This window comes from Ascaphus truei, chromosome 22 (genome assembly GCF_040206685.1).
Source record: "Ascaphus truei isolate aAscTru1 chromosome 22, aAscTru1.hap1, whole genome shotgun sequence".
NCBI classification, from domain to species: domain Eukaryota; kingdom Metazoa; phylum Chordata; class Amphibia; order Anura; family Ascaphidae; genus Ascaphus; species Ascaphus truei.
Window position 1 is genome coordinate 3,043,645 of NC_134504.1, and position 13,563 is coordinate 3,057,207.

General features: G+C 45.7%; 1 protein-coding gene across 2 annotated transcripts in view; it reads left to right on the plus strand.

Annotated features, from left to right (window-relative positions):
- The window catches only part of TBCD (tubulin folding cofactor D), a 176,376-nt gene that overhangs the window by 90,400 nt on the left and 72,413 nt on the right, over window positions 1-13,563 (plus strand). For both annotated transcript variants that reach the window (XM_075579659.1, XM_075579660.1), the window contains exons 18-22: window positions 4,794-4,874; window positions 8,154-8,227; window positions 8,423-8,540; window positions 8,845-8,905; window positions 9,920-9,942. In XM_075579659.1, the coding sequence (XP_075435774.1) occupies window positions 4,794-4,874; window positions 8,154-8,227; window positions 8,423-8,540; window positions 8,845-8,905; window positions 9,920-9,942 (357 nt within the window). The remainder of the gene's footprint in view (window positions 1-4,793; window positions 4,875-8,153; window positions 8,228-8,422; window positions 8,541-8,844; window positions 8,906-9,919; window positions 9,943-13,563) is intronic.

Here is a 13,563-nt window from a genome sequence, read left to right on the forward strand (position 1 = left end):
ACCATTAGAAAATATGGTAGCACCCAGTCTTTTAAAACCTATAGACATCAATGATTTGGGAATAAATGTTTGTTTTGGGCGTTCTTTTTGCAGGGCTTGTAAATATGTGATGAATGCCAGGGCTTTCAGATCAGAGATAGCATATAGAGACTTTTCCGATCACGGGTAGCATTAATGTGATTCTACTCGTGCGATTGGTTTGCTACAATGTAATTGCAGTTTCCAGTAGGTAGGGAAAACATAATGTCGGGGTGTTAGAACAGGGGGGCTCAACTCCAGTCGTCAAGCCCCCCTAACAGGTTGGGTTTTCGGGATATCCCAGCTTCAACGCAGGTGGCTCAGTAAGGGGTTATTCATTGAACTGCAATAGTGCCGATCACGGGAGGCCCTAATGGTAGCACAGTTAATGGGTGTTTGTGCGATAGTGCCCCGATCACGGGAGGCCCTAATGGTAGCACAGTTAATGGGTGTTTGTGCGATAGTGTCCCGATCACGGGAGGCCCTAATGGTCGCACAGTTAATGGGCGTTTGTGCGATAGTGTCCCGATCACGGGAGGCCCTAATGGTCGCACAGTTAATGGATGTTTGTGCGATAGTGTCCCGATCACGGGAGGCCCTAATGGTCGCACAGTTAATGGGCGTTTGTGCGATAGTGCCCCGATCACGGGAGGCCCTAATGGTCGCACAGTTAATGGGTGTTTGTGCGATAGTGCCCCGATCACGGGAGGCCCTAATGGTCGCACAGTTAATGGGTGTTTGTGCGATAGTGCCCCGATCACGGGAGGCCCTAATGGTAGCACAGTTAATGGGTGTTTGTGCGATAGTGTCCCGATCACGGGAGGCCCCAATGGTAGCACAGTTAATGGGTGTTTGTGCGATAGTGCCCCGATCACGGGAGGCCCTAATGGTCGCACAGTTAATGGGCGTTTGTGCGATAGTGCTCCGATCACGGGAGGCCCTAATGGTCGCACAGTTAATGGGTGTTTGTGCGATAGTGCCCCGATCACGGGAGGCCCCAATGGTAGCACAGTTAATGGGTGTTTGTGCGATAGTGTCCCGATCACGGGAGGCCCTAATGGTAGCACAGTTAATGGGTGTTTGTGCGATAGTGCCCCGATCACGGGAGGCCCTAATGGTCGCACAGTTAATGGGTGTTTGTGCGATAGTGCCCCGATCTCGGGAGGCCCTAATGGTAGCACAGTTAATGGGTGTTTGTGCGAAAGTGTCCCGATCTCGGGAGGCCCTAATGGTCGCACAGTTAATGGGTGTTTGTGCGATAGTGTCCCGATCACGGGAGGCCCTAATGGTCGCACAGTTAATGGGTGTTTGTGCGATAGTGCCCCGATCACGGGAGGCCCTAATGGTCGCACAGTTAATGGGTGTTTGTGCGATAGTGCCCCGATCACGGGAGGCCCTAATGGTCGCACAGTTAATGGGTGTTTATGCGATAGTGTCCCGATCACGGGAGGCCCTAATGGTAGCACAGTTAATGGGTGTTTGTGCGATAGTGCCCCGATCACGGGAGGCCCTAATGGTAGCACAGTTAATGGGTGTTTATGCGATAGTGTCCCGATCACGGGAGGCCCTAATGGTCGCACAGTTAATGGGTGTTTATGCGATAGTGTCCCGATCACGGGAGGCCCTAATGGTAGCACAGTTAATGGGTGTTTGTGCGATAGTGCCCCGATCTCGGGAGGCCCTAATGGTAGCACAGTTAATGGGTGTTTGTGCGATAGTGCCCCGATCACGGGAGGCCCTAATGGTCGCACAGTTAATGGGTGTTTGTGCGATAGTGTCCCGATCACGGGAGGCCCTAATGGTCGCACAGTTAATGGGTGTTTGTGCGATAGTGTCCCGATCTCGGGAGGCCCTAATGGTAGCACAGTTAATGGGCGTTTATGCGATAGTGCCCCGATCACGGGAGGCCCTAATGGTAGCACAGTTAATGGGTGTTTGTGCGATAGTGCCCCGATCACGGGAGGCCCTAATGGTCGCACAGTTAATGGGTGTTTGTGCGATAGTGCCCCGATCACGAGAGGCCCTAATGGTAGCACAGTTAATGGGTGTTTGTGCGATAGTGCCCCGATCTCGGGAGGCCCTAATGGTAGCACAGTTAATGGGCGTTTGTGCGATAGTGCCCCGATCACGGGAGGCCCTAATGGTAGCACAGTTAATGGGCGTTTATGCGATAGTGCTCCGATCACGGGAGGCCCTAATGGTCGCACAGTTAATGGGTGTTTGTGCGATAGTGCCCCGATCACGGGAGGCCCTAATGGTCGCACAGTTAATGGATGTTTGTGCGATAGTGCCCCGATCACGGGAGGCCCTAATGGTCGCACAGTTAATGGGTGTTTGTGCGATAGTGTCCCGATCACGGGAGGCCCTAATGGTAGCACAGTTAATGGGTGTTTGTGCGATAGTGCCCCGATCACGGGAGGCCCTAATGGTAGCACAGTTAATGGGTGTTTGTGCGATAGTGCCCCGATCACGGGAGGCCCTAATGGTCGCACAGTTAATGGGTGTTTGTGCGATAGTGCTCCGATCACGGGAGGCCCTAATGGTCGCACAGTTAATGGGTGTTTGTGCGATAGTGCCCCGATCACGGGAGGCCCTAATGGTCGCACAGTTAATGGGTGTTTGTGCGATAGTGTCCCGATCACGGGAGGCCCTAATGGTCGCACAGTTAATGGGTGTTTGTGCGATAGTGCCCCGATCACGGGAGGCCCTAATGGTAGCACAGTTAATGGGTGTTTGTGCGATAGTGTCCCGATCACGGGAGGCCCTAATGGTCGCACAGTTAATGGGTGTTTGTGCGATAGTGCCCCGATCACGGGAGGCCCTAATGGTAGCACAGTTAATGGGTGTTTGTGCGATAGTGTCCCGATCACGGGAGGCCCTAATGGTCGCACAGTTAATGGATGTTTGTGCGATAGTGCCCCGATGACGGGAGGCCCTAATGGTAGCACAGTTAATGGATGTTTGTGCGATAGTGTCCCGATCACGGGAGGCCCTAATGGTAGCACAGTTAATGGGTGTTTGTGCGATAGTGTCCCGATCACGGGAGGTCCTAATGGTAGCACAGTTAATGGGTGTTTGTGCGATAGTGCTCCGATCACGGGAGGCCCTAATGGTCGCACAGTTAATGGGTGTTTGTGCGATAGTGCCCCGATCACGAGAGGCCCTAATGGTAGCACAGTTAATGGGTGTTTGTGCGATAGTGCCCCGATCTCGGGAGGCCCTAATGGTAGCACAGTTAATGGGCGTTTGTGCGATAGTGCCCCGATCACGGGAGGCCCTAATGGTAGCACAGTTAATGGGCGTTTATGCGATAGTGCTCCGATCACGGGAGGCCCTAATGGTCGCACAGTTAATGGGTGTTTGTGCGATAGTGCCCCGATCACGGGAGGCCCTAATGGTCGCACAGTTAATGGATGTTTGTGCGATAGTGCCCCGATCACGGGAGGCCCTAATGGTCGCACAGTTAATGGGTGTTTGTGCGATAGTGTCCCGATCACGGGAGGCCCTAATGGTAGCACAGTTAATGGGTGTTTGTGCGATAGTGCCCCGATCACGGGAGGCCCTAATGGTAGCACAGTTAATGGGTGTTTGTGCGATAGTGCCCCGATCACGGGAGGCCCTAATGGTCGCACAGTTAATGGGTGTTTGTGCGATAGTGCTCCGATCACGGGAGGCCCTAATGGTCGCACAGTTAATGGGTGTTTGTGCGATAGTGCCCCGATCACGGGAGGCCCTAATGGTCGCACAGTTAATGGGTGTTTGTGCGATAGTGTCCCGATCACGGGAGGCCCTAATGGTCGCACAGTTAATGGGTGTTTGTGCGATAGTGCCCCGATCACGGGAGGCCCTAATGGTAGCACAGTTAATGGGTGTTTGTGCGATAGTGTCCCGATCACGGGAGGCCCTAATGGTCGCACAGTTAATGGGTGTTTGTGCGATAGTGCCCCGATCACGGGAGGCCCTAATGGTAGCACAGTTAATGGGTGTTTGTGCGATAGTGTCCCGATCACGGGAGGCCCTAATGGTCGCACAGTTAATGGATGTTTGTGCGATAGTGCCCCGATGACGGGAGGCCCTAATGGTAGCACAGTTAATGGATGTTTGTGCGATAGTGTCCCGATCACGGGAGGCCCTAATGGTAGCACAGTTAATGGGTGTTTGTGCGATAGTGTCCCGATCACGGGAGGTCCTAATGGTAGCACAGTTAATGGGTGTTTGTGCGATAGTGTCCCGATCACGGGAGGTCCTAATGGTAGCACAGTTAATGGGTGTTTGTGCGATAGTGTCCCGATCACGGGAGGTCCTAATGGTAGCACAGTTAATGGGTGTTTGTGCGATAGTGTCCCGATCACGGGAGGTCCTAATGGTAGCACAGTTAATGGGTGTTTGTGCGATAGTGTCCCGATCACGGGAGGTCCTAATGGTAGCACAGTTAATGGGTGTTTGTGCGATAGTGTCCCGATCACGGGAGGTCCTAATGGTAGCACAGTTAATGTGTGTTTGTGCGATAGTGCCCCGATCACGGGAGGCCCTAATGGTAGCACAGTTAATGGGTGTTTGTGCGATAGTGCCCCGATCGACACTATCACAGTTTAATTAATAGAGGTATCCAATTTTTTTAAATGAGTAGTATTTTGTCTGTAAATGTCAGACGTTTGCATAGATTGTGTATGTAGTCTTGAGCAGTTAACATTTGCAAATTGGGCTTTATTTTCCCGTACTGTAAAAGCCGACCGTTGGATCCAGTTGTCTCTTATTTTCTGTTTCTTTTGCAGCGTGTACATTGCAGGCTTTCCGGAATATACCCGGCCAATGATAGATCATCTTGTGGACCTGAAGATTAACCACTGGGATGGGTTAGTAGAGAAATACCGGAACTGCTTGCACATTTCTGTGGGGGCACATTGACATTTTAACTAGAAAGTGTATGCCATCAAAAGATGTATACAACAAAGTACAGGTTGATTCCTAAATCTAATACACGTGGACTGTTTTTTGGGTGAATTAAATGTCTTTTTTCCCATTTTTTTTTGTGTGTCATACATATAGCTTTGGAATAAGAGATGAATTGTATTTTCAAGAAAATTTATTTATTTCTCACTTTGTAGGCCACATTTGATTTTGCTTGTAACATGTTCTAGTCCTCGCTTAACAAGACTGTACAACATAAATAGAACATGAAAGGTCAAACTAGTGTTAGACTGAACCAGCCCCAGCAAGACCTCTGACCTGTACCATAAACGTTGCCCCAAGTGGTTTATCTTGTATGTGCGCACACAGTGACTGTTTACACTAGCCCTCCTTTATCTCTCAGGTTATGGTCTTCAAAATATCCTCCGGAAACCACACTCGCATGTTTACAGCTTCATCTGAGATTACTATTTATATCAACAGTCTTTTGATCCGCGTGAAAGCTCCAAGTTCTCCAGGTCTACAGGAGCCATGAACATACAAGCAATCAAACACCCCTTGTAGCATCTAGGCATACATTTCCCGTGGCAGGCAAATGGTTATAGTGGGTGCTTGCCACCCACAAGACTAAGCTATTCGCTGGCAGGGGGCATGCAACATATAGTTTTGCAACGTATTGCAAAGAAGGGTGGGGAGCCGTGCTGGTCCTTTGTTCCATGTAGTTACAAAGGAGGGAGAGGGAAGAGCGGGTATGATACCTTTTATTGGACCAACAAGTAGTTGAAATGTTGCACACTTTTGAACCTCTCAATTATTGCAGGCTCTTCTGGTAGCAAAGGTGTCGAATGCACCAGTCCCTCTAGCAGGATACAGTGACAATAAAGACACAGTATTCCCCCTTCTATTGATTCTTCCAACATGCATATATACACTAGACATAATATCGCCCACCTCTCTCCCAAAGCTTAATAGACCGCGATGGTAAAGAGTTAATATCTGGGAAGGTTTTCCAGCCCTCGGGTTATAAACGGCTCCAATCTTAGTAATGTTTGTTCCCCTTATTCTTTTATTCACCATTCAGCCTTTTAGTGATGGTCAAGATTGGCTCTTTTCAGAAATTGGTTATAGATATGGAATATTTTTTGCATGTAGGGTAGCTTATTGTAACTAGCTGTGTCCCTTTGTTTAAGCTGAGGTGCGTACTCGAACTTAGACAACTTGACTGGCCGTAGGAAAGTAGAGGCAGGCTCTACCCTTCTGCTTCACAGGGACTGAGATGGTTGCTGCGGGGGATCGGCCAAAACGAAAGGGTTGAAAGAGATAAGACAAATCGATAATAACACCCATGAGATCAGCTTAGTTGCATAAAGCATTGCTTTGGTTAGAGCACAGTTTCCCAGACACTATAACCAGTCAACTGTGTGAAGACCGAAACCAGATGAACAGGTAGAACTGTGAAAATAACAGTGCCACCAGGAACATTCTTTTCAAAAAATGTCAGTGGAAAAAGAAGCTTCACGAGAAAGCAGGTCATGAAAGGTTACAAAAATAACATCGAGTGCAACTTTAGTGGAGTTAAAGATGTATTGAGCCTAAAATAATATCTCTATATAGAGCTGTGGATCAAACATACCGCAACCAGCAGAGAACTAGGCAGGCCAACAGGTCTTGTTTGGTAGTTACATGTTTAATGAAGGGTAGAATATGTCCCTAAGTAGAAAGAGGGACATTCTTTCCCTGATGAACGCCCCCATGGCCAGAAACACATTTTTTCTGTGCAAGTTGTACCCCGATTTAAACATGCATCTGCTAAACAAGTGTCCTTGGTGTGCCCATTTCTCTACTTTCTGCTTTTTATACAGTGCTGTGTACACGGCTGTCACTAGATCAGTAAAAATGAGTACACGTTATTTCGCATCAAGAAGTCCTTTGAGCTTTTATTCTGTCTCTTTGATAAACCCCTGAAATTTAAGAATAAACACCTCTTATTTAAAAAAAATATTGAATATCTGTATTTACTTCGGGGATTATTCATTAAACTGCAATAGTGCAAATCGCGGCAGGCCGTTCTGGCAGCGTAGAAAATGGGCGTTTGTGTGACATTGCCCCGATCGACACTATTGCAGTTTATTGGATAGAGGTATAGAATATTTCTACTCGTTTTAACATACAGAACATCTGTAAATATCAGACGTTTGCCTAAACACAAACGCCTCTTTCTGCTGTGTTCCTTTTGTGCGATGCCATCACCAAGTAAGAAACACAATAGGGGTTTCTATATTATTGTTTCAAATGTATTAGATGGCCTTGGGAATTGGCATTTCTTGGACCAGGTAATTAATTTTGACATTTTGCTGCCGTGGCTGAATATCATGTGAATTACCGTTATGTTTATATAGCAACATATTATTTGCACACAAAGCAGAGTATTTCATCCCAGCATATCTGATGTTTAGTCTTTTAATTGCTATTAGCTAATTTACACCTTTTTTGCTTCTGCAAATTTACAGCAGTCTCCTAACTTAAATGTTCATTGTTCTGTAATACCTAAATAAAATAATTGATACATGGTAACGGTGAGGTTTGTGGTGAGGTTTGTTTATATAAACCATTTCAAAGTAAATGTCATTGTGTTATCTGTGGATGGTAGCAGGTATTCATTGGTGAGAGTGGTGGGAAACAATGGGTAACTTTGCATTTTTTTCTTAAACATTATTACTCACCTGACATCTGCAATTAGTTAAATCCATGCTGCTTTGTTCTTGTACGCTTAGTAAAACTTTCACAAGGACGGCGTTTTCTCGCTTAGCACTATTCAGTGTTTTTGGAGCATTAACCATTCATTTGTTGATGTAGTCTATGTGCTTCTTTTTGTTTCATTGCATCCTCAGTTTGACGCTACCCCAGAAAACACAAGAGTGCATCAAACGAAACTTTTCTTGGTGTTGTCACACAGACGCACAGGGGTCGGCCGCGTTCCTTTTATAAGACGTAGGAACGTTTCTTTCCAGTCTGCATAGCATATTAATGTACAAGCCCATTGTGAGGCTTTGCACTGGGTGATGGAATAGGGTCAGCAGCCTTACACAGGTTATTTTAGTGTATTATCAGCAAACCTACATTAAGAGTACTGACATACTGTAGCTAGGCGTACAAGGAATCGGGAATAGAGATCAGTGAATACATGTACTTACCGTGTGCATGTAATAACTTTCTCATTGCAGTGTTATACGTGAGCTGTCAACCAAAGGTTTGCACAACCTTACTCCTACTGCTCCGGAGTATATGGCGAATTGTGGTGAGTGTGTAACATCTTCTTGTGTAATAAGTGGATGTAATTCTCCACCGCCCGGTGCTATAGTACATAACATAATAATATATATAATATATATATACATTCCATGTGTCATACCGACGTGAATGGAAGAAGAAGCTTTGTTAGGGACACGATGGATAAATACAGTGTCCTAAAATGTTCTGCTCTTTTTTATAGTTTTGCCACGGCTGTTACCTTTGGCGACTGGAAAGGATTTGCATACTCGCCATGGTGCAATTTTAGCCTGTGCGGAGGTCACCCATGCATTGTACAAGCTTGCAGTAAAGAGCAATAGGTAAAACATTTGTTTCTAACACGAGTACATACGATAATGGTAGGTATACTGTAAATGATGGCCATTTTGTATCTGCATTCAATCAAGTATATAGGGTCATTTGGGTGATTGTGTTGCTACATTAATTGGTGCATGTGTTTGTGTAATATACTGTTGAGGAATTAACACATGAGAAGCAGCTGTAGTTTTTAAAAGGCTTATCCTAACGCACCGTTTCACACTGTTGTTTGAATTTTATTTTGAGAAGTTACTCCGCACTGAAACTTGACTAATTATTTGCTGCACTGTTTGATTGCTTTTGCAGGTTAGTTTCTGATTACTTGGACAAGGAAATATTGGCAGGACTTACAGCAATTCACCCGAAGGTGTGTAAATAAGCGTTTACATGATTTGGATATCCGTTATTTTCAATAAAATGTATTTATCTACCCGGCCGCACAAAGCACACGCCTAGTTGAGCGTTCAGTGAAGTTCTTTCTGGTATGCGTACCAGTCTCTAAATCATCCTCCGTCCAATTGCGGAGACTTCACAGCAGAACCAGCTTAGCCTCTAATTTAAATACTTATCAGCCCGCTTTACTTGGTGAAATCTGGACGTCTGGCTACTTTTTAAGCTGATTTTAAGCCCTTAAATGTCTCTCTGTGTCTCTTGCAGATGACGACTTGTTAACAAGATTTTCTTCTTTGTAGCCGCACTCGAAGGATGCATATTAAGAATACTTCCTGGTCATTATCCTGTCTCAGATTGTGTTATAAAAAGAACTGAGAATGTTGTTGTGAACATCATGAAGGTGCCGTCACTGTTGTAAAAACCGGGTCACTTGGTTCATATCCCCTCTCAATAAACATGTTCAGGTCCCTCACTGTGACGCGTACTTTAATTTAAAAAATATATATATACAGTATATGATGAAGCATCACAGGTATATTTGTAATTTTTGGGGGATAGAAACAAATGGCTTTCATTTCATAAATATGAGAACTGCCTGAATTAATCAAGGAGTGGTATAATGCAGGGGTGCTAAACTCTAGTCCTCAAGACCCCCCAACAGGTGAGGTTTTAAGGACATCCCTGCTTCAGCACAGGTGGCTCAGTCATTGACCAACTCCAGTTCTCAAGGGCCACCAACAGGTCGGGTCTTTAGGATCTCCCTGTTTCAGCACAGAAGGCTCAATCAGTGGCTCAGTCTTAGACTGAGTTACTGATTGAGCCACCTGTGCTGAAGCAGGGAGATTCTTACAACCTGACCTGTTGGTTGCCCTTGAGGACTGGATTTGCCCCCCCCCCCCCCTTGCTGTAGGGTAATTGGTAAAGCTGCATGGAAACTGGATGACCATGAATACGAATAAATACTTTTCCCCCTGTCATTTACTTTCAGCTCCAGGAACGGCAGTTATACAGGTGAGATTTTACTAAAAACCGCCTCTGAGTTGATATTTGGACCCCAATTTACTAAGCGGTGCTACTCCATAAGACGCCTTCTGGCACCTGAAGGCACCTGGTGACCTATTCACTTCACTTGTCCAGTTTGTAACCTGCAGGGGTAGAAATTAAAATGAGCAAATTACTGTAAATAAGCCGCACCGTTATGGTGCAAAAACCCTGACTAATTTAAAAGGGATACTCTTGAAGAACCTGTTTGTAATTGATCAATACTAGAGATCATTGCAAGGTGGCATAGGTTATGCACCCATATTCCATAATGGTTACCCTGAACATCAACTGTAATGCACATTTAAAGCAGCATTCCAAGCATCCACACGGTGCAAACTGCAAAAGTAGCAGTATTGTTAGATATGAACAGGCACTCCAGGTATTCAGTACAAAAAAGCAAAGAAACATTTATTTAGTCTGTAGTTTGGGGTATAAATCCCAAAAACAGTGCTCAATCCAGGTCTGAACTTTCAAATAGATACACACATCATGATAGCAGGGAACTGTATCAGCCCAAAGAAAGAGTATTTTGACCCAGTGCTATTTGATTGCAGCAAAGACACTCAATGTAATGGCAACAGTCCATGTGTCATGATAAATAAAGGGTTATAAAGGGTTAACATACCATTGTTGTGCAGGACTCTGCCATGCCCAACCCTTTGCTGCACTGTTCCAGGTCATCACATCTCCAAATGAGGGAGAGATATACTCACAGCAGGCTGGTTCCTTTGCAGCGTGCAGCACGCTCAATGTTCATATTGCAAGTGAAATCCAAGGATTCCTGCGGTGCACAGCCAAGTAGAGTAGCGGACCAGCAAGGTGTAGGTTAAAACAATATTTTATTAGTACAACATGGTACAGGGGACACACACTCTGACGCGTTTCGGACTGGTATAGTCCTTAGAACAGGTCAAGGTTTTGGCTCACTGGGAAGTCTCAAGCCTGTCTTGAGAGGCGTCCCCGTGAGCCAAAACCTTGATCTGATTTTTGTACTGAAGACCTGGGGTGTCTGGTCATGCCTACATATATGTCTCGTATAGAAGCAGAGGCTGTATGCAGAATGTATGATTTCATTGAGCGAATAAAATATTACTTGTGAGCACATTCACATATGTCAGACAGGTCTGCAACCGTCCTTTTCCCCTTTATCTCCTAGCATACAATGCTTCCACTGCAGCTAGGGATTTTGGGTAATGACTTGCAAATAAGCACACAATTTCACCTTTTGCTTCAAAAGTGCTGTTTTTATTTGCTATACGGTGGAGGGTTCGTGTCACTTTTTTACCCACCATAACTTATTTAACTTGTGGTTTCATTTAAGAATCGATGTTTCCGTTCTCTAAGGCAGGGGAGCGCAAACTGGTGAGCGTTGAACCGAGCCCCACGCTCTTCCCCACAACATTTAAATGAATTGCTGGGGCCACTTAACTTCTCTCTGGCTTCTACTCCATCTTCTGATAGCGATGACACGTTGCCATGACAATGTGGCGTCAAATGGCTACAGGTTGCACGGACAACGCGGCCTTTGCCACGTCACATGACGCAACAACGTGGAGGAGATGAAGAGATGCCGGAGAGCAGATAATAGGGCAGGGCGGGCGCGAGTTAAAAAGTTAGTGCAGCCCCTGCTCTAAGGAACCTTTTTCTAGACAACTTTCACAACATAGTCACCCGTAAATACATGCAGTAGGAAAAACAGTGCCGGCCCACGCGCCTCTGGTATGGCTGCCTAGCAACAGGTAACTAACGGAAGTGCAGAAAGAAAGAAGTAACTTCGTGAATGCAGAGAGCGCAGAAATCACGCACACGTTAAAACTAAATATACACATCAAAACGGGCAATTCAATTCTACACCGGGAAGATGGGTTTATTTCATGCAGTATATCTAACCTGCTATTGTGGGTCCGATAAGAGTTATTAACGGAACATAATATAGGGTTCACATACTCTAACATGCAGATACGGGTTTCAGTATATGCGGACGGACACATTTCTAACTCTCATGGAGTACCATATATATTACGAAGACGCTACTCAGTATCACAGTCAGGAGGACAGAGCGGGGATATAGCTGTATACAAAGAAGCAAAATATCGTTTAGTATCACTATACATACCAAATTGCGGGCTAATTGGTGTAGCAAAACGTTCTCATTACCAAGCTGTTGACAGAAAATACTGTAGCAGCGAGAGTATTGGTATATGGGCAGAAAGGGGTGCAATCAATTCCGCAATGGGGTAAAATGTGGGCCCCTTCTTTGCCAAAATATCCTTTGACAGGCATCTAGTAAACCAGCACGTGTATCTCTCTATACGCTATATAGATGATATACTAATCTTATGGCAAAGCCCCGCTTCTACTCTGGAAACCAAATCAATTAAAAAAAATTACTAATCAAGCTTACACTAACCGTATACCCAGTGTCTATAAATTTTCTGGAAGTTGCAATGACTATAGACTGGACACAAACATTTATTGAAAACCAACAGACCGCAATTTATAACATTTACATAGCGCCCTTACCCGGGGCACTGTACATTACTTGGTAAAACAAAGGTGTGGTTATATATAGATTTGATTATAGAGTAATTGTTACAATGTCATTGTGGTGGGTAGGTTTGGGAACATTATGTTCTAGCTATGGGTTAGGTCAGAGGTGAGCAAACTTTTTACACCGAGCCCCCCCCCATTTCATCCGTGATATTAGTAGACCCCCCTGCATGATGTAATCCAAATCACATGACTTTTTTTTATTGTTATGACATTTTTTTAAACTGTAAAACATGACAAATGTTATAGGTTTGTTGTTAATTAAATCAGCATAGTAGTATAAGATAATCCTGACTGCAATTTTTTTCTCCCTCCCCCATCCTCTCCCTGATCATCGTTCTCCCCCTCCTCCTCATCCTCTCTCTTCCCCTCCTCATCCCCTCTCCTCATCCGCTCTCCCCCTCATCTGCTCTCCCCCTCTCCTCCAGCTCTCTCCCCCTCCTTCATGCCACTGTTATCTCCCCCCGCCCACCTCGATCACCACTCTGCTTCACTCTGCACACCCCCGTACAAAATTTTGCTCCCCCTAGTTTGCGCATCCCTGGGTTAGGTGCCTTGAGAACTTGGTTAGTGAGCAGGGGTTGGGGTCATGTCTCTGTATTTAGTCTTGTCGGTGACATGGTGATGGGTCTGACCGTGGAAGCGATTGGATCAGTGAGGTGGGTGACTTTGGAGGGTTTTTGGAAAGACTAGGAAGGGATGAAGGTAGGGAAGATCATGGGTGTTGAGGAGCGTGGGATGAGTGAGCGGATGGGATTGAAGGTTTACCGGTGATCATGGAATGTGATGGAGAAATATGAGTTTTGAGTTGGTTTCTGAAGATATAGAGGGGGCAGATTGGAATGTGGTGGGAGAGTTTGTTCCAGTGGAGAGGGGCGAGTAAGGCAAATTATTGGCGTCGAGGAGGTGGCACAAGAGGCTGTGGGGAGAGATGAGTGAGGTTTGTGGCAGTCAGGGCGTGAAGTGGTGTAGCGAGAGAGGAGTGCTGAAAGGTAAGGAGGGGGAAGATTAAGGGGAGTAAGGAGGGGAGATTGAGAA